Source organism: Habropoda laboriosa, unplaced genomic scaffold (genome assembly GCF_001263275.1).
Source record: "Habropoda laboriosa isolate 0110345459 unplaced genomic scaffold, ASM126327v1 scaffold222, whole genome shotgun sequence".
In the NCBI taxonomy this organism is placed as follows: domain Eukaryota; kingdom Metazoa; phylum Arthropoda; class Insecta; order Hymenoptera; family Apidae; genus Habropoda; species Habropoda laboriosa.
In genome coordinates this window covers 188784-189952 of record NW_017100319.1, presented here as the reverse complement: position 1 = coordinate 189952, position 1169 = coordinate 188784, and the positions used below count along the sequence as shown (strand labels likewise).

The 1169-nt window shown below is 58.0% G+C and overlaps 1 protein-coding gene across 1 annotated transcript in view; it reads left to right on the top strand.

Annotated features, from left to right (window-relative positions):
• The window catches only part of LOC108574120 (T-box transcription factor TBX20-like), a 14442-nt gene that overhangs the window by 12219 nt on the left and 1054 nt on the right, over positions 1–1169 (top strand). Inside the window, exons 6-7 of the mRNA XM_017936639.1 lie at positions 840–916; positions 998–1163. Of these exons, the coding sequence (XP_017792128.1) occupies positions 840–916; positions 998–1163 (243 nt within the window). The remainder of the gene's footprint in view (positions 1–839; positions 917–997; positions 1164–1169) is intronic.

Here is a 1169-nt window from a genome sequence, read left to right as displayed (position 1 = left end):
GGAGGTGGGCCAGATGTTTGGCTAATGATGTCAGCGGAATCGTAACTAAAACCGAGGCAGCTCTGGGCTTAGCGCGGCTTAGCCTCGGCTTTGAACGAAAGAGTCTTATTACCAGGCTGCACGTGCTGCTCGTGAGCGCGAAACCGTAGGGTAATTGGACCACCCACTCGACACTCGCTCTCTCTCCCCCACCATCTTTCTCTGTCTGTCTCTCTCTCCTAACCTCTCCATCTCGGCTTTCCCTTCTAAAAGACGGGAAGCCACCGTTCGCTCGCAAGAGAAACGAACGAGCGAACGGCTCCTTTTGCCGAACAAATAAACCTTGACGTCGTCGTCGGAGCTGTTGATCGGGCCGAAAAACGTCGAACCGTCACCCGATTCGTTTCCCCGGATTTCCCGATCCCGGATCTCGTCGGAGAAGAAGTCTTCTCCGCTTTTAAACGGGGGTTTACGGAAGCGAGAGACGGAAAGGATGATCTCGTCACCCCGAGCTAATTCGACGCGTAGACTTTGACTGGAGCCACCTGTGCATCCGCCGCGTCGCGGGTGGCCCGGCGACGAGTAACGCGAAACGGCCGACCGCTCTCGGGGGTTGTTGTCGCGGCCAAGTGTCTCCCCTCCCTAACGCCGCGACGCCGCATCGTTTTCCCCGCTTCTTCTAATTTTACGAGCCGTTCACTCCCGATCGATGGAACGAACCGTTTCGAAACGGCCGGCCGTTTGCCGCCGCCACGCGTCCCTGCCGTTCGCTGACGTAACTCTCCTCTGCCTGCCAGAAGCCAGAGATAACAAGATCGAGGAATTGGCCTCCACCCGTGTTCTCTCTCTCTCTGTTCCAGATCACCAAGCTGAAGATCGACAGCAATCCGTTTGCCAAAGGGTTCCGGGACTCGTCTCGTCTCACGGACTTCGAGAGGTAAATGTTGCGAATCTGTGGAGCGGCGCGGCGCGCTGGTCGATCAACGACCGGAGAGCGAATACGCTTGTAATCGAGCAGCTTCCCTTTCAGGGAGACGATGGAGTCGATGCTGGCGGAACAGCAGTCTCTGAGGTTTCCCCATCGGCTTCCGTTCGAGATGGATCAACTTCAGGCGGGCGCGGTCAGCAATCTCAGCCTGGAGGAGAAGGCGTTGTGGGCGGCACGGTCGCAGATGCTTCTGCGGGCCGCG